Below are 25,280 nucleotides of genomic sequence, written 5' to 3'. Positions count from 1 at the left end.
AAATCCTGATATTTTATGACTCTGTGTCTCACTGTACATAAGGCAGTGTAATCAGGGTTGTAGCAATTTCAATGGTAAATGTTACTTTTGTCTTTTTTCATGGACTGCTATATATTTTTTTTCTTCCATCTATTTTTCAACTGTTGGTAATGGGTGATGCCATGTAATATAAACTTCATCATTCCTTATACAGTTTTGTGGTTCATGTTTCCATTGCTTCTCGGCTACTTCTATATTGTAGTATTTGCACAATCTTCAATGCAATAGTCTCACCACATTATTATGCTTTACAGTATATAGACCCTCTGCCACGAATGTATCACACCCACCAGTGAGATGTGCAACTGTTTCCAATTTTGTTTTACAGAACCTGCATTACTCTGTTTTTCTCACTTTTTCAATGTACTTTGTAAACCAATACGTATGTAGTCCATTGTCATGTTCTGGCATTATTAGCCTTTTATCTTTTGGTTTCAGTTCACCTCTCCTTTATCATTCCTTTGTCAAACGTTTGTCAATATGGAGTTATTCCAGAAGACTCTGTACTTGCCACTTTATTTATGGACTTTCCAACTTTCTTGCCTTCACATCTGATCTTTTTTTTAATATTCTTTTTTTTGTTTTTTTGACAAATTCAGTTGCTGTCCTTTTTTGTTGGTTTCTGGTTGGATTTCCATTTCCACTTCATTCTCAAAAGTTTCTGCTAAATTAAACACAGTTGTCATCCTATATTTTTTCTCTTCATGTTTTAAAACTTTCAATATGTTTGGAGCTTTTGAGGTCAGTAGATATGTATGTGGTCCCATGATTGCAGATCTATATATGGGATTACTTTTTGAGGAGACCCATACCTCCTTCACAGTGAGGTTTGTATAATCTTGGAGGACACTGTTTTTATGTATCATTTGATAAGCATGAAACGTTTTCTTGTTTTCATTACCAGTTGATCTAATTATTTTTTTGTGGCCAGTCAATCACACCAAAGCTGTAAGTTAGAACAAGAAGAACAAAATTATTTAAAGCTTAGAACTTATTCCTTGATATGAAGGCAATTTTTAATATTAGTTTTAATGTCCTCAAGTATTACTTACTGAGCTTTATTACTTACTGAGCTTTATCTCAGTTTCTTTTATTGCTGACTCTTCATATATTCCCTATCTCATAGGTTCATAGGTTCGTAGGTAGATACTAGGCTATTGGCCCTGGGGCCTATACAAGCCCAGCCAAAAAGGTACCCTGGCTTTTGCCACTCAAGAAAATTATTTTCCTGTGCCACTGTCAAGCAGAGCCACAGAGATGATCCCCGGGGTGAATTTCCTATTTCCCATCCAATCATCAAGATTTTTATTGAAGAGTGCTAATGAGGAGCTTTGTTTGATATAGACAGGTAGTTTATTCCAGAGTATGGGAAGTCTCTGGGACAGGAATCTATCCCTTCGGTATGTTCTGTTTATTGTGGTGACAAGGTTTAGGTCCCTAGAGCGTGTAGCTCAGAGGGATTGGGATTTCTTTAAGTGGAGCATGTCTAACAGATCTGGGTTTGACATAGCTTTGTATGTTAGGCAGAGATCACCTCTGAGTAGTCGATATGCGACTGAGTAAACCTGGAGTTTTTTCAGACGATCGGCGTAGGGCATTTGTTTGAGGCCGGTAATCCTCTTTGTGAGGTATTTCTGCAGCCTTTCCAGTTGTTGTAGATGTCTTGTGAGGTACATATCAAAAAGGGCATTGTACTCTATAATGGGTCTAATGAATGATGAATAGAGGGGAACAATGACCTCTTTTTTTCTGGATGAGAAACCTTTTGTGATGAGGTGTGCCATGTAGAAGGATTTCCAGACTACTGTGGCAATGTGATTACAAAAGGAGAGACTACTGTCCACCTGTGTCCCAAGGTCTCTTATCACACTTTTGGTGTTAAGTATACTACCGCCTATGTTGTAGTTCAAGTGTACAGAGTTTTTACCAAAGGGGATGACAATGCACTTTTTGGCATTGAGCTTGAGGCCATGGCTTTGACACCAGGCATCTGTCTCAGTGAGGCCCTTTTGTAAGATGTCCACATCATTAGGAGTTTCGATTATGGCTCCTAGTTTGCAGTCATCTGTGAACTTCATTAGCCAAAGACCTTCTGTGTTAGCCTGTACTTCAGAGAAGTAGATATCAAACAGGAGAGGACCCAGGACTGAACCCTGTGGTACTCCACTTGTCTCTGGTCTGAAGTCAGATTTGGAGTCTGCTACTTTCACAGTGTGGGTTCTGTCAGTGAGCCAGTTGGTAACCCATCTTGTGACATAGGGATTCATACCTAGTTTAGTGAGTTTATCTATAATTCCAGAGTGGGGGATGGTGTTGAAAGCCTTGGCAAGATCTAGATAGGCTGTGTGAACCACCTTACCCTTGTCTACAGCTTTGGTGACTGCTTCAAAGAAGTCTATCAGGTTTAGGAGACATGATCTTCCTTTTACAAACCTGAACTAGGTGGGGTCCAGAGTTTGGAGATTACCAATGTCTTTGTTTATAAGTTCCATGATGATACGTTCCATGGCCTTGCAGACCAGGCTCGTCAGACTAATGGGGTGGTAGTTTCAGGGGTCCGTGGTGGCTCCTCCCTTGTGGAGTGGGATAACCGTCGCTGTGCACCATTCAGCAGGCACAAAGCCTGAGGTGAGGCTATGATTGAACATGGTACTTAGGTAGGGTGCCAGTTCGTTCTGTAGTTCATGTAGAATGCAGCCTGGGATGTTGTCTGGTCCCATGGATGCTGTGTTCTTGGCTTTGGAGAGTGTGGTTTTTACCTGTGCAGCCGTGATTACAGGAACTTTGCATTCTTCCGGTATAGAGATGGGCTCTTTAGGGGGTGAGAGGGGGGTAAAGTTAGCACTGAACCTGTCTGCCAGGATGTTGGCAATATCCGTTGGTTCTGTATATTTAGTGCCATTGTGCTGCAACTCAGAGCAGATCTGAGTGTTGCCATTGAGATTCTTGACATAGCTATAGAATGCACCTGCTCATGTTCCTTTATATCACATTCCTGATGTTGATTTCCTTTTTTAAACTTGCTTCTGCATATTTATCAAGACCAGTCTGGTTGATATGGGCATCCTGAGACAGTGTAGTAACTGCCTCATGTACACGGACAACCCTCTACTACTAGCACCTAAGAACACAATTTGTGAGAGATGCCATTACATTTAGCACCTGGTGTCATTGCTGTCTCTCCACAAACCAGTATATCTGGCATTGAGAAGGTTGGCAACATGAAAACCACACCTCAAACCCCACCCACACCTACACAACACACTCCCACATATGCGGAGGCCCTCAACAAAATCATACCCAAACAAAAGAGACCTCTGAGGCATAACCGCATGCAAACTCCACTGCTACCACACCACACACCACATATAGTCCACATACCTGTGTCTCACAGCCACTAAGGCCTAAACATAAACCCAACATATTAGTCATAGGAGACTCCATTGTGAGACACACAGATGTGCCCTTCACCAGGCTGGATGAGGAGAAAGTCACGGTTAGTTGTTTGTCAGGTGCCAGAATCTGCCATATCACCAATGCACTCAAGTCTCTCAACAGGTACTGCTATGACTCTGTCATAGTCAATGTTGGAGTGAATGACTTGAGACATACCTCCTTGGACTATATGAAGAGAGACATGATTGAGCTCTCATGTGTCCCGGGCAGGTATGTCCCTAGCCTTAAGCAGCATTCTATTGTCACCAGAATGATGCTGCAATACAAACAGAGAATGATTGACTTTAACAACTGGCTTAGTTTCTGGTGTCATTACATGAGAGCCTGGGATGACATGATTGACAAGCCATGATGCTTTGCCAGAGATGGCCTGCATCTATCTCACTTGGGCTTCAGGCTCCTAGCAAAGGCTCTTGCCTCCCTCATAGTGCCTTTTTTAGTTATTGCCATGAGGTCAAAACTACCAACATGAAAATTTAATCAAAACATAAAATAAAGGTCATGTTAATAAACGCTAGGAGTCTAAACATGAAACTGCATTCATTGCAAGTATTCTTAAACTTGGAAGGAGCTGACATTTGTGCAGTCACAGAAACCTGATTCAAAACCGCAGAGAGCACCCCAGCCACAGCAGGTTACTCATCTTATCGTTCATTCAGACTCCAAGCCATGGGCAGCAAAACAAAAGGAGGTGGAGTTGTAATATATATAAAAGACATACACACCTCTAGGCTGGTCAAACAGTATGATGCCCAGGAAATACTCCAGGTGCAGTTAACAATTGACAAGATCCCTATTCAAATCATAGCTAGCTACAGGCCTCCAACTCTGACAAAATATGCCCATTCCACCTATCTGGACCTCTTCGAATCTGTCAGGATTCAACCCTTTACCCTGACCTGGGTGACTTTAACTATCCAACCATAGACTGGAAGAACTACTCATGATAAAACACAAATGCCCAGAGATTCCTTGATTTCATCAATGCAAATGCCTTGGACTTGTTGGTTGGCATCCCCGTAAGAGGTGAAAATATCTTGGACTTGGTATTAACCAACACGAGTAACCACTGCAGCATATCTACAGTGTCATCATCCCTGGTAAGATCCGACCACAAAGCAGTCACTTTCGAAATCACCATCTTTCCCAAACCCCCCAGCTAGGGTCAAACAAAAAAACTTCTCCAAAGCTGATTACAACCTCCTGAGGGAAGGTATAAACAGCTTCACAGCCCCCTCCCCTCCACAGAAACTGGCACATATGTCAAAACCAAAGTACTATATGAGCATTTATATAGCTGCATGGAATCAGGAATACCACGCAGGATGAAATCCTCCTCCTCAAGGAAGAGTAAACCTGTCTGACAGACATCTACAATTAATAAACTCTATAATAAAAGGAAAATAAATTGCTGTCCAGGGCCACAAAGGAGCAGGTGCTTAATTGGAAGCAAGCTCTCCTTAGCCTGAACAAGCTAATTCAAATAAGAGCACTAGTGAAATCCTCCAAAGCAAACTTTGAGTCCAAACTGGCCACATCTACTAAAGACAATCATAAGGCTTTCTTCACATATGTCCGCAATTTCTAGGGAAGCACCCAGATCTGCTCAGAACTGGTGGTCAAGGGCACCACATATACAAACCCTGTAGATATAGCCAACCTGCTGGAAGACAGGTTCAGTGAGTCATTAAACAGGGCATCCTGAGTACCTGCCACCTCCCCTTATCTCTAGGGAGCAAGTCATCACTGCCCTCTCAAAGGCAAAAAATACACCCTCCATGGGACCTAATAACATCCCAGGCTGCATGCTACATGAACTCAGGCAGGAACTTGAAGCACCATTAGACACTCTATTCAACCAAAGCCTGAGTACCGGCTTCATCCCAGCTGAGTGGAGGACAGCTACTGTCATCCTTTTGCACAAAGGTGGAGTGTCCACTGATCCAGGAAATTATAGACCCATCAGCTTAACTAGCCTGATTTGCAAGGCCATGGACCTGATTATCATGGACCTCATTAACAAGGACATTGGCAACCTCCAGACACTTGATCACAAACAGTTTGCTTTTGTCAAGGGGAGGTCATGCCTGTTAAATTTGATTGACTTCTTTGAGGCAGTCACCAAAGCAACACACAAGGGGAAGATGGTGCATACCACCTACCTTGACCTGGCCAAGGCAGTCAATACTATTCCCCACTCAGGTATAATAGATAAACTCTCTCAACTAGGCATCAAGCCATATCTTACCAGTTGGGTAGCAAACTGGCTTACTGATAGAATCCACATAGTCAAAATAGGGGAAGCCACCTCAAGTAGTAGACCCGTAACAAGTGGTGTACCCCAGGGATTGGTCTTGGTGGGGCTCTGCTGTTTGGAATATACTTCTCAGAGGTGCAGGCCAAATCTATTGGGTTATGGCTGACCAAGTTTGCAGATGACTGCAAGCTGGGTGCTGTCATCAATTCCCCTAATGATGTGGACATCCTCCAAGAGGGTCTCAACCAAACAAATGACTGGTGCCAAAAACATGGCCTCAAACTGAATGCCAAAAATTACATCATCATCCCTTTTGGGGAGAATGATGTCCCCACAAATTATCACATTGATAATAAGGCACTAAGCACACAATCAGTCATGAGGGACTTGGGAACCCTGGTTCATAGCAAACTGACATTTGCCCAATATATTGCCTCCATTGTACAGAAAGCTTTCTACATGGCCAACCTCATTAGTAAGGGTATCTCATCCAGGGACAAAGTGGTCAAAACACCCCTGTATTCTTCTCTTAGAAGACTGATTATTGAATACAATGCTCCTTTTGGCATGTACCTCGTAAAGCACATGCAGCAGCTGGAGAGACCGCAGAGATTCCTCACCTGGAGAATCCAGAGCCTCAAACATCTACCCTACACAGATAGGGTAAGCTCTGTCCCGCTACTTAGTCAAAAACAGACTCCTCAGAGGTGACCTCTGTCTGGCATGTAAAGCAATCTCAGACCCCTCCCTGATGGGACTGCTGCATATCCGCAAGTCAAGTTCCATTTGAGTAACCCACATGTGAGACGTCAACCTGGTCTGTGACATCAATAGGACTTGGTGGGACAGATTTGTGTCCCAGAGACTCTCCCTTTTGTGGAATAGACTCTCTCTCCATGTAAAGCAGAGTACTTCATTAAACCTTTTTAAGCGCAACCTGGATAATTGGAGGGGAACAGAAAATACACCCCTGGGATTCCACCTGTGTCCCTGCTGGACAGTGGTATAGGGTGCTAACTTATTGGAACATGGGCTAAATTATTGGCTAGGCTTGTAAGGGCCTCAGGGCCAATAGCCTAGTGACTTCCTATGATCCTATGATCCAAATATCATTCTTATATCATCTGAGAAAATTCTAAATATTTGTAGTTGTGCTTTAGCTCCTCATCTGATGAACTATACAGTTTTAAGTCATCCAAAAAATTTTGATGAGAAATCTTTAAACTGGGTTGTTTTCTGGGAGCCAGATTGTAATCATACCCTAATCTGTTAAGTAAACATCTTAATGGATTAAGGACAAGACAAAATAGCAGCAGTAACAATGCATCATCCTGGAATATCCCCCTTTGAATTTTTATACTTGTGATAATAATTTACCCTTTGTTATGACTTAATTGCAAACTGGTTTGCCATCGTTTTATGGTCAGTGTAATGTAATTGATCAAGGTAGGATATACCTTATATATTGGTAAGCACTCCTTTATCCATGAATGTGACATGCTGTCAAATGCTTCTTTGTAATCTTTTCATACCGTACTTAGATTCTTCCCCTTTTTACAACTATTATGGCTTTGTTTAGCAACAAGAGGTCCTTTGTTCCATATAACTTTCTTTTATTACATTTTTGTTCTATTGCCATAATTGCCTTTTTTTCTAAATCACTATGAAGTCTGTCTGTATTAATTCCAGTATATAACTTGTATACTGTCAGAAGGCAAGCTACTGCTCTGCAATTCTTACAGTGGCTTGCAAGTTTACTCTGAATAAGGAATATCACTTTTCCTCTTGTTAACCAAGCTGCTGTCAGGTTTGAGATGACCATATCAGCAATTCTTACTTAAGGATAAATCTTTGTGTAAATATATTCATTTTATTTATTTATTTATTTATTTATTTATTTATTTATTTATTTATCCTTTATTGACCAGGATAGTCCCCTAGGCTAGTAGCCTTGTTTCATGGGAGACACAAGGTGCTATTTTATTTGGCCAGGGCTTCAGTAAACCACCCTTACTCATTGTTGTTGTGATTGGGACCCACTTTGCAGGAGCCCTTCCTGTTTCTATTCCAGGTGCAGAGGTCACCTAGAGAACCAGGGAAGCAGGTGGTGAGAGAAGGAGATGATGGAGTGATAAGAGAAGTGGAAGAGAAAGCAAATGTTGAGACTGGAGAATATGTGTAGGATTCTGAGGAGATGTTTGATGGAGATGTCAGTAAATGATGGATGAATAATTAAAACCCTCCATTTGGGAGATGATTTACTTAAAGAAATTATGCAGAGTGAGCCAGAAAATGAAAGAGACATTTCCTGGGGGGTCATTATGGAAAAATATGAAAGGAGGATGCAGAGACAATCCTGAAGAATAGTGGTGAGATGGAAAAGAAAACACATGCAGAGAAAGTAAAAGAAGGCAAAAGGGAATAGCAGAAGAGAAGGCAGAGGAAAATGAAAAACGGAAGTATATGGTAAGGATTCAAAGTAAAGAACACAAAGAAATGGGCAGGTTTGAAGTGTGGGACAATTTAATGGCTGCTTTGGGTGTAAATGCATGAGATAAGAGCATTTATACTTATTAACAAAGAGACATTTTCCGACATTATATTTGAGACTGTATTTCAATGGAAAATTTTCTTGAAGACTAAAATGAATGAATATTTATGTGATAAAAGCATTTAACAGAGAAACAAAAAAGAAAATTCATGTACAATTTCGAACACAGATGGAAAGAAAGACTTTGAAAGGACATTACAAAACTTTATGTAAAGAAGTACTGGACACTGCAAAAGTTTATGATAAAAGGGTTTTATGGACTAGTGGATGGGATGGTAATATTGTGTTAAAAATAGAAAGTGAAAAAATGATACATATACCAATCATGATGAATGTGGAGGGAAATAAGGGTGTCATAAAATAGTGGGGACAACCCATAACATGTCTTTTTGTAGAAGAGTAGGCCATTTGAAAAGTAACTGTGATATCTGTGAAAAAATGAGACATTGCAGAAAATGGGAATGTAAATGTTATAAATGTAACAAAATTTGACATTTATGGATGGATTGCAAAAATGAAAATAACAGTAAGGAAAAAGAAAAGGAAGGAGAAGAAAATGAGCAAAGAAGAAATTTTAGAAGTGGTAGAAATAGAAGAAAAATTAGAAGAGAAAAAATAATACAGAGGACCTAGACAAAGGTTCTGAAATGAGTGATGAAGAAGACATAACTTGGGAGGGAGTAAAAGAAAAAAGAATTATACTGGTAAAAGAGTAAGATAGAAAAAGAAAATTTAGAGGGATAAGTACAAAAGAAAAAAAAAAGAAAGGAAATGTATGAAAAAGAATATATACTGCTAATGGTTGGTGTTGGTATAATGGTTAAAATGTTTGATTCACAGACACAGGGTACAATGTTTGATTCTAACCTTTGGGAGGGAAATTGGCTAGGCTTAGAATGGCCTTAAAATGGGGACAACAAGTATATAGAATTATAACATTATATGCTTATACTAATTATAAAGAAAGGAAAAGCCTATTTCATCACACTTTAGACTATGTAGTGATAAATATGGATATTATAATACTAGGGTTCCTATTATTTCCTCGAAGAGGCGCCTCTTCATCGAACTTGAAACAGTGAAATTTGAAAACATTGACTGTCCACATAAGCAATTTCTTTCCTTGGGAAAGAAATCACTTGGCCATCCTCTTCAGTTTGCTATTTTCCCTACTGTAGTGTGATCTAGGAGTTGGTATATTTAGTTAGTGGTGGTATGGTTATTTGTTGGTGTTTGTTGGGCAAGCAATTTCTATCCGAGGGAAAGAAATCACTTATGCAGAGGTTCGACATTTTGAAAGTTCACAGTTTTAGGGTCGATGAAGAGGCATTCAATGGAACGCCAATTTGAGGAAATAATATAGACCCTAATAATAGGAGACTTTAGCTGTGACTTAAGAGGCAAGTGTAAAAAGAAAGGAAATGATATAAGAAAAATGTTGGGAGTTATAAAATGTGGTAAGTTAAAATTTTGGGACAAAAATTCATGGACTTACAAAAGGTGTATGTGTAGAACTGAAATACATTCTTTTATAGTATCAGAAGGTTTAGTTATAGGAGAAGGGGAGGTAGTGAAACAGGATTTTCTGATAATTTTGTAATATGGCTAGAGATAAAGGAAAACAAGGCATATATAAAAATAGGCAAAGGAATACAAATAATAAATGAGAAAGCATGGAAAGAAGAAGGGCAGTGATTAGTAAAACATTTATGGAAAAATCATATTACTATGAGAACATTTTCTAAAAATTTGTCTGAATTATTTATTTATTTATTTGACATATTAACTGAGATAGTCTGACTGAGGAAAAAGCCCTTTATCACCAGAGGCCTGGGGAGAAAAGTTCCTTAGTAAAACAAGTTATTTCATTACAATAACTAGTAGGTACAATAATAAACTAGACTACCTAAAGACTCTAAGCAGGTATAACAGAAATAACACAATTATATCACTGATCAAAATGGCTGGAAAGATACAATAGTAAAATACGTTAATAATATATGCAGATTTTATAGATATAATAAAAATACAAATATTTATTTTACAGTGACCTTGGAATAACCAGAGGCTCAAAGAATAGATTTGAGCAGTAAATGTTAAATAGTGTGCAAGGAAGAAATCCTGTTGGTAGAGAGTTAGGAGAGGGAGCAGATTATAGAACTGGAGATTAAGCATGTATATCAGTTTTAATAAGAGGTAAGGAAGGGGAAATAGGAAAACAGGAGAGTTAGGTAAATAGTAAGGGGAAGAAAATAGAATTAGTAAGGGGGTTAGGTAAGAAGTATATTGGAGGAAGAGAATACTGTGAGAGCTGGGATAGGCAAAATCAGATATGATGACAAGTAAGACCATTTAAAAAGTATAAGAGTTGGATTGCAGAAGAGGGTAGAGAGTTCAGGTAGGATATTTACAATGACAGGTCCGGGTAGTATTAAGGTAATCTTTTAGAGCTTTCTTGAGGTCAAAAGTCTGGTTTATTTTTCTTAGAGACATGGGAAGTTTGTTCCAGGATAGGGCTGGGAAATAGCAATACAGTTTTTGTCGAAAAGAGTTGTTGGGTTTGTAGATATCTAGGTGAAATTGATCAGAGCTACAAGGGAGGGGGGTGTAGAGGGACACTAGAATGGAGATGGAAGGGCAGGAGAAGGGTTTTGTATGATAGAGTGAATGAGGGTAAGTTGGAAAAGTTGAAGATGGTGAGGGAATTCTAGTCAGTTTAGAGAAGTAAGGGTAACAGTGATATGACCTTGGTGGGTTATTAGATGCAAATCTAGCTACTTTATTGTAGGTGCTGTGAAGTATTGCAAAGAGATTCGACTGTAGGGTAGTTCGGATTTGAGAACAATATAGTAGGTTAGGGAAGAGGTAAGCCTGGTAAGTGTCTGTCATGACTCAATAGTTAGGAACGTTTTTATTTCTGTACAATAGACCTAATTTTTGATGGGTTTTCTTAATACTGTGGAATACATGTAGGTCAGACTTTAGTTGGTCATCTATAATGGCACCGAGAAGCTTAGTATGGGTTTTAGCCTCAATGATTGTGTTGTTTTGGGATGTGATGGTGAATGTGGATTTGTGTTGAGAGAGAGATTTGGGAAGGAAAAGTAGAAGTTTAGTCTTTTTCTGAAGAGTTGGTTGTTCAAAAGCCAAGTTTCAATAAGGTTGAAGGATTTTATGTAATGGTATGTAGGTCAGGGAGAGTATCAGAGGAGGTGATGACTGTGGAGTCATCTGCTTACTGTATTAGGGATGATTGTGGGCAGGAAGCATATAGGTGATTTATGAAAATATTGAAAGGTAAGGGACCGAGTACTGATTCTTGAGGGACTCCAATCTTAATGGAGAGGAAGGGGGATAGGGAGAAGAGCCATTTAACAGCTTGTAGCCTGTTGGAAAGGTAGCTTTGAAACCAGGAGATAGTTAGAGAAGAAAGACTGAGCTGAGAGACTTTAGAAAGCATAATTGGATGAGAGACAGTATCGAAAGCTTTGGAGAGATCAAGAAAGAGACAGGAGACCAGCTTGTTATTGCCTCTGGCCTGGGAGATGGAGTTTGTAAAGGAAATGAGGGCTGTTGTGGTACTATGGTGTGGCTGAAAACCATGTTGTGTAGGGGGAGAGTAGATTTTGGTAGATGAGATAATCAAGAATTTGTTTACATACACATTTCTCAAGGATTTTGGATAGAGGAGACAATATTGCTATAGGCCGATAATTGGAATGTCTAGAGTTTCCACCTTTGTGAAAGGGTGTAGCATAGAATTGTTTCCATAGTGAGGGAACAATGGGTTCCCTTACTGAGCGGTTTATGAGAATGAAAATGGGATAGGCAATAGAGTGGGCTGCAGCCTTAAGGTACACTGGCGATAGGCTGTCTGCTAATACACAGCAAGATTTTAGTTTGAGGAGGAGATTGTTAATGTAGTACTTCTCACCTCACAGACTAGTAACCAAACCAGAAGCCGAAAAAACAGTGAAAACTGTTTAATGGAACACAGCAACAGAAACAAAAGGTTTAGCGCTTTTATCCATCAGGACATCATCAGAACAATGAACCAGCCCATTCAGTCAGTATAAATAATAATTAAAACCATCACATGACTCTAAGCTCATTAATTAAACAAATATTAATAAAAACTGTGAACAATCCATTCTAAGATAAAAACTATTTAAATAAAAATACTAAAGGTTCAAATATAATCACATTAACATTCTAAACTTTTAAGAAATAAAATAGGTGAAATGGAGCAATTATCATTAAGTCCTGGTTCCACTAGTGAATTTAGCTTGAGCTGCTATTTCAATTCCCTCACAAATAAATGTTTTTCCACAATTCTACCCCTATCATCCCTCTTAAGCTGTTCTATGACAAAATACTCAAATTTGTGTCTAGGGTTTTTTTGGATGTGTCTGAACAAAGCATTTGTGTCTTTTTTATTTTTAATATCTCTTTCACGTCCGTATATTCTCTCACCTGTCTAATACCTTAAACCCATTAATAAAAAAATTACAGCCTACTAATATATGAGGACAAGTCTACACTTGGACATATCTCGGGTGCCAGATGAAATACAATCCCTACTATGTGTTCTCTCCAATAACTGTTTGAAACAAAGGTTTTTAATGTAGTTTGTAGGGACTGGTTTCAGTGAGAAGGAGTCATTGAATGGTGAAGGAGTGATAGTGTTACAGGGATCAGTGGTGTTAGAGGTTTGGATAAGTTTACTAATTGAGTATTTGAAGTAAAAGGTAGATGCAATCTCTTGAGGAGAGTTATTAGGGCAGGGGCTGGGAGTAGAGAGACTTCCAGGGTGCAGGATTTGGTTGACAGTACACCAAAATTTCTTGGGATTCTTATTTTGCGTGGTTTGGGGTTTCAGATAAAAGTTTTTCTTACCTATGTTAAGTTCTTTGTTAGTAAGGTTACGTAGTTCCTTATATGTTTGGTAGTCAGTGTGCAATTTAGTTATTGTCCAGAGTTTCCAGGTATTATCTCTTTTCTTTATAGGGAGAGAGTAGCCTGGGTAAGCCAAGGGGAGCATGTAGGTTTGACCCTTGTTGTCTGTAGGGGGCAAGGGAGTTTAGAGTGTTGAGAAATATGGTGTTAACTGTTGGACATCTCCATCTAGAGGTAGATTAAAAGGAAGGATCAGTTAACAAATAAAAGAATAGTGTTAAAGTTGTCAGGATGAAAGTTGTAAAGTTTTCGGCATTCAATATGTTTTTGTGGTCTGGGAAGATGAGGAGTGAATCTTTGGACACAGATGGAAGAGTGATCACTAATGGCATCAGGTAAGGATTGGGGGTTGTGATAGAGGTTAGGGTTGGAGACTAGAATCCATTCAATTATAGATGCGGAGTTATTTTTTTTAATAAAGTGGGTAGTAGTTGAGATGACCTGGGTGAAACCATATAAGTTAATACGAGCTAGGAAAGGAAGAATTTAGTGATAGTCAATTGATATTTACATCACCAAATAGGGTGCTTGCATTAGTTATGTTGTTGGAAAACTAGGAGAGGATTTGTTCAAGTATATGTATATTGTCTCCTGGTGGTATGTATATGGCAGCTATAATTAATGTTTTATGGCTATTGAGTTTACAGTTAGCAGTTAACAATTCAGCATGGTGAAAGGCAGGAGGAGCAAGTAAGGGAGATAGGGTAAGATTGTTGGAGTAGAGTATTGCTACGCCTCCTCCTTTTTTGGTACTTCTGTCAAGACAAAGGATGTTACAGCCTGGAGGTGGGAATTCCTTATCTGATATATGTGGTTTAAGCCAAGTTTCGGAGATAGTTATAATTTTGGGGGAGTGTTGAGCTACCCAAAAGTGAAATTCACTTGGATTATTGAGAATGCTATGAAGATTAATGGAATACTTTGTGTTACGGTTAGACTGATGAGATATAGAAGGGGAGGGTAAAGATAAATGGGAATTGCAGTGGGGTCTGGGATTTGGATAAATATCACCAGAAAGATGGAAGGTATTGCAGGGGACAGAAAACTAGGCTTGAATAGTGTAGAAAGTGTTGTTTAAATTTCATTTTTGGATGTAATGAGTTGAGTGGAAGGAGTCTGATCTTAGGAATGATAAGTAAGAAAGAGTGTGGGGATATATGAGGAATAGTAATGTGTATCTGCATATAGGGATTAGAGATGTTAGAGAGGGAAGAAGTGTATTTTTGTGTATATGGTATGAGGAGAGGTAAGAGAGAAGAAAAAGGGGGAGGGTGAGCCAGAAAGGTAAGAGCATTATGAGGGTAGAACCGACAGTGTGAAAGTAGCTGACTCCAATTCAGACTGCCGATTAGTCATGAGTGGAGTCCCACAGGGTTTGGTCCTGGGTCCTCTCCTGTTTGGTATCTACTTCTCTGAAGTCCAGGCCAACACAAAGGGACTCTGGCTGACAAAGTTCACAGATGATTGCAAGTTGGGAGCTATTATTAACTGCTCAAGTGATGTTGACATCCTACAGAAAGGCTTCACTGAGACCAATGACTGGTGTCAGAACTATGGCCTTAAGCTCAATGCCAAAAAATGTGTCATCATCCCCTTTGGGAAAAACCCAGATCCCATGAATTACCACATCAATGGTAGTCCACTGAACACAGAAGGTGTTATAAGAGATCTGGGAACACAGGTTGACAGCAACTTCTCTTTTGACCACCACATTGCCACTGTGGTCAGAAAGTCATTCTATGTGGCACATCTCATTACTAAGGGTTTTGCATCCAGGAAGAAAGAGGTCATTGTCTGCCTCTACTCTTCCCTCATTAGGCCAATCATTGAGTACAATGCCCCATTTGGCATGTACCTCACTAAACACCTGCAACAAGTACCTCACAAAGAGGATCTGAAGCCTTAAACACTTGTCCTTTATGGACAGACTAAAAAAACTCCAACTATTCTCTGTCTCATATCGCCTACTTATAGATGATCTCTGCTTGACTTACAAAGCCATGTCTGACCCAGCTCTGTTAGAAATGCTACATCTAAAGAAATCCCAATCCCTCCGCACCACACACACTCCAGAGACCTCAACCTTATTACCACAATCAACAGAACATGCTGGAGGGAGAGGATTATAACTCAGAGACTGCCCATGCTATGGAATAGACTTCCCATACATATCAAGCAGAGCACCTCACTGACTGTATTCAAGAGAAAACTTAATGAATGTATGGGAAATAGAAAATTTACCCTGGGGATCACTCCAGTGGCTGTACTCAACAAAGACAATGTGAACTAAGGTCAGATGGCACGATGCCAGGATAATCCTATAGCCTAGGCTTGTAAAGGTCCAGGGCCATTCGTCTAGTACACGCCTAAGAACCTATGAGTTGGAAAAGGAGATTTCTTTAAATGAGCTAGATAAAGTATTAAGGCATGTAAATATAGATTCAGTTGCAATACCAGATGGAATAGGATATGAAACATATAAAAATTTAAGGGCTTGGCAAGAAAAATATTTTTGAAAGATTTTGAATGAATGGTTAAATGAAGGTTTTATGTATAAACAATTAGTAGTGGAACACTTAAATTCATATGGAAGAAGACTGAAGACAATTAAAATACTGGAGACTGACAGTGTTGAAAAATAATAAGATTTTTACGAAAATAATACAAAAGAGATTTGAAACTAATATGGAAAATATTACGGAAGATAGTATATCTAGTTATGAATGCTAGTTTAGTATATCTAGTATAAAAGGATAGGGTTTTCAAGAATTATTAATGACAGAAAAATTGTGGGTGATATTATGAATAGAAAAGAAGTGAAAATCATGATGAGACCTTAATAAGGCATTTGGTAAATTCTACATGACATCTTATGGGTAATAAGTGACAAAGTTAGGAAATTATGCATGTCAGCATATAGTAGTAATAAGGTAAAATATCTGTAAATCGCTGGTTAAGCCAAGCGCTACATATGAAGAGTGGTGTAAGACAGCGGTGTCCAATGAGTTTTATACTCTTTGCATTAGTTATGAAAGTGATACTATATGAAATAAATTAGAAAATAAAGACGGTGGGGTATATAACACTTGAAGGGTTAAGAATTCCTGTCTGTTAACATACACATGTAGATAACATTATAATTGCATAAAACAAAAGTTAGATAAAAGAATAATAATTTGTGCAAATGAGTATATGTAATATTACTTAGGTTATATGATCTACAGCAATATATGCGAAGTATAATGTTTGTTATGTTAATACAGTTCGATTACTTTTATATGAACATAAACTTGCCTATGTCACAATTGATTATTCAATAAAGATGTTTGAAAAAAAGTGTGTGTAGAGGTAATAAGGATGGCTTTAAATAAAGAGAAAAGTTAAGGTTTATGTCATGTAGTTAAGGTGGGGATATATATTTTACAATGAATGAAATTTTATTATAGATATAAAATTTGGGAATAAAGATGTAAGTAGAATTCAATGGGAGGAAAAAAAAACAACTGAAGAAATAAAACAAACCTATCTTTTTTTCTGGACAGCATATAAATTATCATTCAGAAAAAAGGCTTACTTGATAAAGTCAGTACTGGTGGGAAAATAGTATACTTAGCAAGTACATTTATGTTGCTAACAGTATCTGAAAAGGAATTATTGCAGAAAATTGTTTTCATTTTAATGGGGTTTTAGATTAAACTCAGTAAACGTTTTGTGAGTAAATAAAGAGGAAGGAGGTTTAGGATTAATTAAGCCAGTAGTATACGCTGCTTCATTAAATTTGTACAAGGATGCTAAAGTGGATAACTAAAAAAGATGAGAGAGTAGTAGTACAATTGTATTTTTTTTTTTTATTTTTATTTATTTTACATTTGTTTACCGGGATAGTCTGATTGGACACAGGTCCATTTTCAGCGGAGGCCAAGGGAGAAAAGCTCCAAGTATCATTTACAAAACAGGTAAAGCAAAAAAACTCCAAGTATAATTTCTAAAATAGTTCAAGGAAGAAGTACAATGCAGGGTCTATGTTACACATAATAGTTTCATTTATACAACAATCTTATGAAAATATCAAGTAAGTATAAAGTCATGACATAAAGGAATAGGTAAAGGCAATATTTTTTGTTCAGACAGTAATTACAGTTGTCCATGTAAGTAAGATACAGCTAGCATAGGGATTGTTGTTGCTTTAAAAAGGTTGAGAATGTTAACTAATACAGTGAAGTTTATAGAGATTTAAAGGTTTATTCCTTTAGAGGATGGTAGTTGCTAGTTTTGACAGAGAGTTAGCAGATTATTAGTGTGGCTTACCCAGGGGAGTAGCATGAGCAGAGCCAATTGTTAGTATAGTGGTTTTTAAGGTTGTGTTTGAATATTTTAGTTGAGGTAGTAGAAGTTATGTGACCTGGTAGAGCATTCCAAGTTTGGGCAATTGTACAGGCAAACAGAGATTTACCTGCTTCATTTTTGTGTCTAATAACCTTTATTAGGTTCTGGTTACTGGATCTTAGCTCTCTGGTGCTGGCATATGGCTGAATTAGATGTTGGAGTGCCGGGGTTAAATCTGGTTGGTAAAAGAGTTTCTGTGCTGTTGAGATTTGATTGAATAGTAGTGCATGTGGCAGTTCAAGCCATTTGAGTTGCTTTAGGGATAAACAGTGATGGGATCTATGTGTGGATTCTGTGGCAAACTTGGCAATCTTGTTATAACATGATTCCATTGTATTTAGTTCTTTTTGGTTCAGGTTGGTTAGTATGGGGGAGGCACAGAGAAGTATAGACAGGAGGCGAGTTCTAGTGATAGTAGCTTTGGTTTGTTTAGTCATGAATTGTTTGTTTCTATAGAGAAGTCCTAGTTTTTTTGTTGACTTTCTTGATAGTCTGGGCTATATGGATGTCGAATTTTAGCTGATTGTCGATTTCAACACCTAGTAGTTTTATGTGTGATGTAGGTTTTATTTGAATATCACCTAAGGCTATTAAGTTAAAGCTCTCATTTAAAGGATGGTGTCTGCCAGGTTTAAAGAGGATCAGTTTTGTTTTGATTGGATTGAGTATAAGTTTGATGTTGGCAAACCAGGTTTCAGCTTGGGAGAAGTTAGTTTGGGTAAGGGAGTGTAGTTTGTTTAGTGTGATGGTGGCACATATAATTGTGGTATCATCAGCATACTGCACTACTGAGGCTTTGAGTAGGGTTGAGGAGATGTCATTGGTGAAGAGGGAGAACAATAGTGGGCCTAAGATGGATCCCTGGGGAACTCCTATAGAGACTGGCAGTAAGGAGGATAGTTTATCTTGCCATAGAACTGCTTGTTGCCTCCCTGATAAGTAGCTGGTGAGCCATTGTATAGTAGATGGGCATATGTTTAGTTTTGACATGGTTTGAAGAAGCATGTTGTGATTCACCATGTTAAAAGCCTTAGATAAGTCTAAGAAAATGGAGGATACAAATAGTCCTTTGTTCTGGTATTGGTTGATTATGTTGGTGTAAGAGAGAAGTGCAGTTGTAGTGCTGTGTGATGGCCTAAATCCATGTTGTGTTTTGGAGAGGAGATTATGTTGTAGTAGGAACTGTATTAGCTGAGTGTGAACAACCCTTTCCAGTATTTTGGATAAAGGGGATAGGATTGCAATTGGGTGGTAGTTGGTCAATTCTAGAGAGGTCCCTCCTTTGTGAAGTGGAATGATGTGTGCGATTTTCCACAAGGTGGGTACTTTGTGTTCAGATAATGATCTATTGATGAGGATAGAGATAGGATATAGCTTCTGCTGCTATCTGGAAGAAATCAGCAGGCAGCTTGTCTGCAGCTAGGGTGGTTGGTTTTAGTTTCTTAAGTAATTTTGATATTGTCTTGGTAGGGACTGGCTGCAGGGAGAAGGTGGTAGGGGTGGTTTGGTTATTCTGCTGTGTTGGAGTGTTTAGTTGTGTTGGTGTGTTTGCATTTATTTGGGCATTGGAAAGTTTTAGTACTGTTTCTGTGAAGAAATTGTTAAATTGGGTGGGGATATTGGTTTCATTATTTGGTAGTACAGGGGTAAGGGTGGAGGTTTTTCCTGAGTAGAGTATTCCTGCTATGGTAGTCCAGAATTTTTGGGGGTTGTGGGCAAATTTTACTTGATGTTTTCTATAGTAGTTGGTCTTGTCTGCTTTAATTTGTCTTTTGGCTTTGTTTCTAAGTTCTAAATAATTTTGTCTTAGGGTAGGGGTTTTGTTTTTTTGATATAGTGTCCAACTTTTATCCCTATCTTTCATGGTAGTTTTAGTATCCTTTGTGAGCCATGGGACGTAGTTGTTTTTTATCCTGATGGTTCTGGAGGGTGCATGAAATTTCAAGATATCTAGGAAAGTGGAATTAAAGTATTGCACAGCCTCATCTAGTGGTAGGTGTTTAAGGGGAGTCCAATTGCAAGATTGTAGTGATTTGTTAAAATCAGCTGCTATGAAGTTTCTTTTGTTATGTATGACCATAAGTCTGGGCTGATTGATGTGTTGGTTGGATCTGTTCCTAATTAAATAGGTTGGTTGGTGGTCACTTAGACTGTCTGGGAGAGTCCCTGACTGTTGTACAAGAGTGGGGTGGGATGACAGTATCCAGTCTAAGATGGACTGATGTTTGGTTGTTTTGTCGGATCTGGTGGGGGTATGTATTAGTTGGGTGAACCTGTGGAGGCTAATGTGGTTAGAGGGGTTGTGGTTGGAGCAAGTGAGCCAGTCTATGTTAAAATCTCCTAGTAGTATGGTTTCATGAGGAAGGGAGTTGCAGATATAGTTTAGTATGTTTTATGTTGAATTAATGTTACTGCCTGGAGGGAGTTAGGCCCCTGCAATGATAATTTGTTTGTGGGTGTTTAGTTTAAATTTGGCTAGAATAATTTCTATGTCTTTTACATCCAGGTTGTCATAGTCAAACTGCTCTATCGTTAGATGGTTTTGGAATAATATTGCTACCCCTCCACCTTTTTTGTCTAATCTATCTTTCCTAATAATATTATAACCAGGTGCTATGATCTCATTGTTCCGATGATGTGGTTTAAGCCAGGTTCCAGTTAGTATGGCTATCTCTGGTTTGTATAAGGCTAATAGGGCATGAAGGTCCTGAACTTTGTTAAGTATGCTTCTTACATTTATGTTTAGGAAGAGGAGAGATGAGGTGGGTCGGTTATATAAAGGGTTTACTATGTTAGGGTTAGATGTGGTAGTTGGTGTAGGACCTGGATTGGGTATAAACTGGACCTTGTGTAGGTCCTGGATTGGGATAAATATAAGTATAATAAATGTTGGGGTATGGCAAAAAAGAGTCAAAGAGAAAAAGATTGTACAAATGAAGAAATAAAATATTACCAAGAAAAAAACATTTTTGTGGAAAATAAAAATTGATGATATAGAAAAAGAAAAGTGTGGTATAAGAATGTAATGACAAAACATTACTATATAAAACCCTGGCAAAATCTAACAGATGAAAAAAATTAAAGTTATAAAAATAAGAAGCAAATGGTGTAATCAGAAAGTAGAATGTCAAGATTTTTTGTGGAGAATGGTAATAGATAAATTACCAGTAAAAGGAAATATGCATTATAAAAAAAGTGATAGAATATGTTTAGATGTGAAGAAGAAGAAAGTATAGAACATGTGTTTTTGAAATGTAAAAGAGTAAAAAAGTTATGGGGAAAAACTATGTAAGAAGATTTTTTGAAGATATAAAAAATGGATAAAATAAACATGGATATGATTAAATATGGATATTATACGAAGAGAAGTAAAGAATATATTAAAATAATAGATAAAACATTATTTTATGTCATATTGGTTATATGGAATGAAAGAATTAAATTATGTTTAATGGTAAATGGATTTTAGTAACAATATTAAGTAAAATCAGATGACGATTATGGAAAAAGGCATGGGGGTGTAATAGGGATGAATTCATATTTAGAGATTCATTCTCTGGACACAGTCCAATATTCTTCTCTGAAGTAACTATGCTTATATTTGTATCACAGAATTTTATTTTCAGTGTACTGTGGCAGCAGTTTTCAAGTCCAAGACATGAAAACATTTTAGCTAGTAGAAGTGCATTTCATTTTGTGTCCAAGGACTACATTTATTTTGCCTTTTTACCTTGTTTGGAATTTTTGCACTGGTTTGCTGACAGGTGATACTGTGCCACGTACATACACACACACACGCACACACGCACACACTTTTGTTACCATGCACTGTTTTGTCTCCCCTTCTATTTTCCTACATTATTCCTGCCTTCCATCATGAAAGCAATCATCATTCCTTAATGACAAATGGTTGCTTACTGTTTAAATTGATTTAGTATATTGAGAGTGAAATCTGACTGCTGCTAGTTTTAGGTACAGCCTAGAAGTGTATCAGTTTGCTCCATCTGTTTACTTGTTTAACATACATGCTCTGTGTTTGAAATCACCTGCAGAAAGACTAAAGGAATAAGTAAACCAATGGGAGGTGAAGGTCATTACTGAAACATTGCCATATGTCAGGAAAATCAGCAAAATCTAAGTAAGAACTTTGCATTATTTAGAAAAAGAGATAAGCAACTACAAGACAATGTCATTTCAAGATGCTTTGTGCTCATGCATGTAGGGGACAGTTGTAGGGGCAATATAAGGAAGAAGTTATTTTTCCATATTAGCATGATAGGAATACTGAATACCCTTCTTGGATGGGATGTGATGCCAAACACAACAAGGGAATTCAAGAATCCATAGAACAGAAGTACAGTCATTACAAAAGCAACAGTACAATTATGTATGTAATCACCCGCTAAGTAAACTTTTCTGATTTATGTCTCAGACCATCACAAGTGGAATGAAAGATATTGTGTTGATAGTGACCATGGATTTATATTCTGTCATCTTGTTGAGACAACTGGTCTGCAGTTAGCCTGACTTTCCCAGCTTTAAAGACCAGACTGCTTACAGGAGAATATGTTTTAGCTCCTAAATGGCACTTTACATAACATAGATACATTTGAAGGATACTTCTGTACTTACTCGCCATTTAAGGGATCCAAGGGCCAAATATCTGCTGGCCCTTCTCGGTTTCGTGTTATTACCACTCCCTCTTTTGCCTTGGTGCCTCCAACAATGTAGTAAACATTGGCAATGAGTGGGGTCTTGGACAGGGTCAGCATTGCAGACTCAAAATCCTCAGCTTCATCGAGAGTCTGAAATAGACAAGGGAACAGAAGTGATGTGTGTGATATAAAGTTTTATAAATACAAGAAACAATCATTCAGAGAAAACAGAAATGATTTGTGTGTGATATAAGGTTTTATCATTACAAGCAACAGTCATTCAAAAACAATGAGAATCCTAAAAAAAAATAAAATTGATAGATTTAAAATATTCTGTGACTTCTCATCCTAAAAGGAAATAAAGTCACAGGATGTACCTCTTCTTTTAGCCAAACATCATCCAAGTCATTCCAGCTTTGTCTTTTACACAAACTTTTGAGTGCCCTTTAACCTTTTAACAGTACACTGATCAGCCAAGACTTTGCACTAACTGATCTATTACTAAGATTAATTTGCAGTGCACAACTCTTTTCCTTTAGATTTAAGCATGCCATTTACCTTCCAGTCTGACAAATGTATGAGGATTATGTTTAGCATAATCAGAATCTGTAGATATTGCAATGTCCTGCAACCTGAGCTGTACTACTGTTTGTACAGGTACATATACAAGTTACAATTATACATAGCAGTTAGTTGTGTGACAAAGCTGGTACTTGACAGAAAGACATGCGCTATCTTCATGCCATACTATACCCATGCCATAATACCTCTATCCAGGCAGGCTAAATCAGCAGCCATCCGCATATACTTTGGGAAGATTTTCCCCAGGATTCACGAAGCTATTCTTGCAAGGAGTGGTTAGCGTCTGTTTGGAACAGCAGTGCACCTTGCATATGCATGAAGGCATGCTGCTATCTAATCTAAATGGCATTGAACCAGGAGCGAGCACAGGGGCATGTGTCAGCAGTGCTTGCACATGTAACATGCCCCCTTCACTCAGAAAGTGCTGTATAGCACTTACTGACACAGATTAGTGTCAATTTATATAATATTAGAGCCTGGCTCTAATTTGATATAGTAAACTAGTGTCTGCAGACACTGAAATGTAAATAGCTAACATTTCAGTGTCCGCTGACACTGAAAAAGAAAAAAAAAAAACAAACACCTAGAAGGCAACAGCCTTCAAGTGCACACCCCCAAATGCATGCAATCTTGCCCTACATGCATGGAAGCAGTAGGGCAAGAGGAATGCAATAGAAATTAAAAAAATGTAAGTTTTTTTCATCAAATAAATACAAAGTATAAGCGGTGCACAGCTTGTCTGCACAGCGTGCCACTATGCTTAGCCTGGCTGAAATCTTGAAAATGATAGACAAGTGCTACTGTGATAAAAAACATCATCAAGCTGCTGTGACGTAGTGGTACTGCTATGGTATAGCATGTAGAACATGCTCAGTTCAAATCCCTCATCTGCCAAATTATTTAATAAACTTTTAAGGAATTTGAATGATAGATGTCAATCATATGGCTCACGTATAGCACAGTAGGGGTGGGAATATGTAAAATATAAATGTAAAAAATAATTTATAAATTTAATGAAAAAAAAAACAGATTTAAGCAATGCTTTGCTAGCATAAGCATTGCTTACCTGCTTTCAGCTTTACCTAGCTGGTGTAAGCATTGCTATGCAGATTTGCACGGGGTTAAGTATAGTTCAGCATATTAAAACTGGCCAATCAAGAAAAAGTGCGGGAAAACTGCCCTATTTAAACTACACAGGTAGGAATATAGCCATAACCATTTGGGATTGCTCACAGCAGGACCAGAATGTCTGGCTTTGGTGAAGGTATGCACTTCTGAGCGCAACGTTGGGGCATCCAGGAGTCCAGGGTAATGCTTGGGCTCCTAGTTAAAAAAAAAAAAAAAAAAAAAAACATGATGGCAGGCTGCTGCAAGGCCAGTACCAGGGCTTGCAGTACAAAGCGGAGGTCTGGGACCAGCTTGCACGTGACCTGACCAGTGCCACTGGCATACCCTGGACTGGTGAGCAGGTACGTCACCACCATAATGACCTGAAGTGGAGGAGGGGCACACTCTTGGACCAGTGGATCCAAGATGCTCGAGCGCAGGATGTCCCACCTGTCTGTAAGTATGCAGTCTTATGTATCTCTAAGTATGGAAAAAGTTCAACTTGTGACTGTGCAGGTGTGATTAATGTGTGATGTCCCCTCATACAGCTGCTGCAGAGAGGTCCCAGAATGTTGAGGATCATGCCCAGCGACTGGCCCGGCTGCATCGGCAGTATGGTGAGTATAGAATACCCCCTACTATTAGCAGTAAGAAATCAAAATTATTAGTAATGGTAGTACTGCCTGTATATATAATTGTGCTGTAAAAGTCAGGAATAAATGCCTGTGTCAGGCTGAAAGTATTACAATGGAGTATTCCCAGCTGCTGTGTAATACAGATATCAGTAGCAGACAAGGTACAATATGCAGAAGAGGAATATTAGAATATGCATAAGTGTGTCTGAGTGAACCTGCCAAGAAAGTGCCATATCAGGGCTACTGTAACAGTTAGAAATGAAAAGCATTCCGCTGTGCAGATCATGCAGGAATAGTAATTGTGGATTTCTGAGTTGTACATAGATATGTATGTCAAAACTAATAAAGGTGATCCCAAACACTGGTGTGTGTCATCTCACTTGTACCTGAAAAATAGAAATGTGTATGTTCTGCAGAATGCATTAACTGAGGTGAACTGAGCACTGCTTGTCTGCATACTTTAGAATGGGCATGCCAAATAACTGAAAAAATCAATAGTACATATTTCCATCAGAATGTGTTTTACTTGTTTGTCGGCCAGCATTGTCCTGTGTTAACCTCTCAATTTCCAAAAAAATTTTTAAACCCCCCCCCAAAAAATTTAAAAATTTTTTTTAAAAAAAATTAAAAATCCTTTGGGGTTTGGGGGGGAAAAA

General features: G+C 38.3%; 1 protein-coding gene across 5 annotated transcripts in view; it reads right to left on the bottom strand.

Moving 5' to 3' along the window:
• The window catches only part of NAAA (N-acylethanolamine acid amidase), a 775,135-nt gene that overhangs the window by 323,838 nt on the left and 426,017 nt on the right, over positions 1-25,280 (bottom strand). For all 5 annotated transcript variants that reach the window (XM_044061226.1, XM_044061225.1, XM_044061227.1 and 2 more), the window contains one exon: positions 22,278-22,450. In XM_044061226.1, the coding sequence (XP_043917161.1) occupies positions 22,278-22,450 (173 nt within the window). The remainder of the gene's footprint in view (positions 1-22,277; positions 22,451-25,280) is intronic.

Source organism: Protopterus annectens, chromosome 2.part0 (assembly GCF_019279795.1).
Source record: "Protopterus annectens isolate FY-2018-M chromosome 2.part0, PAN1.0, whole genome shotgun sequence".
NCBI lineage: Eukaryota > Metazoa > Chordata > Ceratodontiformes > Protopteridae > Protopterus > Protopterus annectens.
This window is presented reverse-complemented; position numbering and strand designations above follow the sequence as displayed.